At 69.0% G+C, this 467-nt stretch overlaps 1 protein-coding gene across 1 annotated transcript in view; it reads right to left on the bottom strand.

The window, feature by feature from the left end:
- Positions 1–467, bottom strand: part of AGRN (agrin) — a 162893-nt gene that overhangs the window by 11201 nt on the left and 151225 nt on the right. Inside the window, exon 32 of the mRNA XM_009646786.2 lies at positions 104–220. Coding sequence (XP_009645081.1) covers positions 104–220 — 117 coding nt within the window. The remainder of the gene's footprint in view (positions 1–103; positions 221–467) is intronic.

Genomic DNA, 467 nt, shown 5'->3' with positions numbered 1-467 from the left:
CCCACATCCCGGGGCAGCCCGCTCCCAGGGTGGCCCTTGCTGTCCCCCAGCGATGCCGGCGCAGATGGCACCGCCGCTGGCCGGACACCCGCTGGGGCCTTACCCTCTGCACAGCTCCCTCGAAGCTGGTGGAGATGGCAGCCGCTCGAGCTAGCTTGCTGAAATCAGGGGCTCCCCCCACGTAAAACGACTCCTTCAGGTTCAGGAAAGCGTGAGGCACCTGGGAAGGAGAGGGGAGGAGGTGAGATGGGGAAGATGTGGGGCTGTCCCCAAGCTGGGCGCTTGGCCCAGCTCCGTGGGGACTAAAGGAGGCTGCGAGGCAGGCAGCGCCGCGGGCAGAGCAGGCACCCGCGGCACCACCAGCGGCTGGGCTGGTGGGGAAAGAAAGCAACACCCGGCTGTCCCCCGTGCTTCCCCATTCCCTGCCTTTCTCCCGCAAGGCACCGGCTGGCCCCCGGGGCCGGGCT

The sequence above is a fragment of the Egretta garzetta genome, unplaced genomic scaffold, assembly GCF_000687185.1.
Source record: "Egretta garzetta isolate BGI_Z169 unplaced genomic scaffold, ASM68718v1 scaffold29, whole genome shotgun sequence".
NCBI classification, from domain to species: domain Eukaryota; kingdom Metazoa; phylum Chordata; class Aves; order Pelecaniformes; family Ardeidae; genus Egretta; species Egretta garzetta.
Note: the sequence above shows the minus strand (reverse complement) of the source record. Positions and strands in the feature narration are given on the sequence as shown.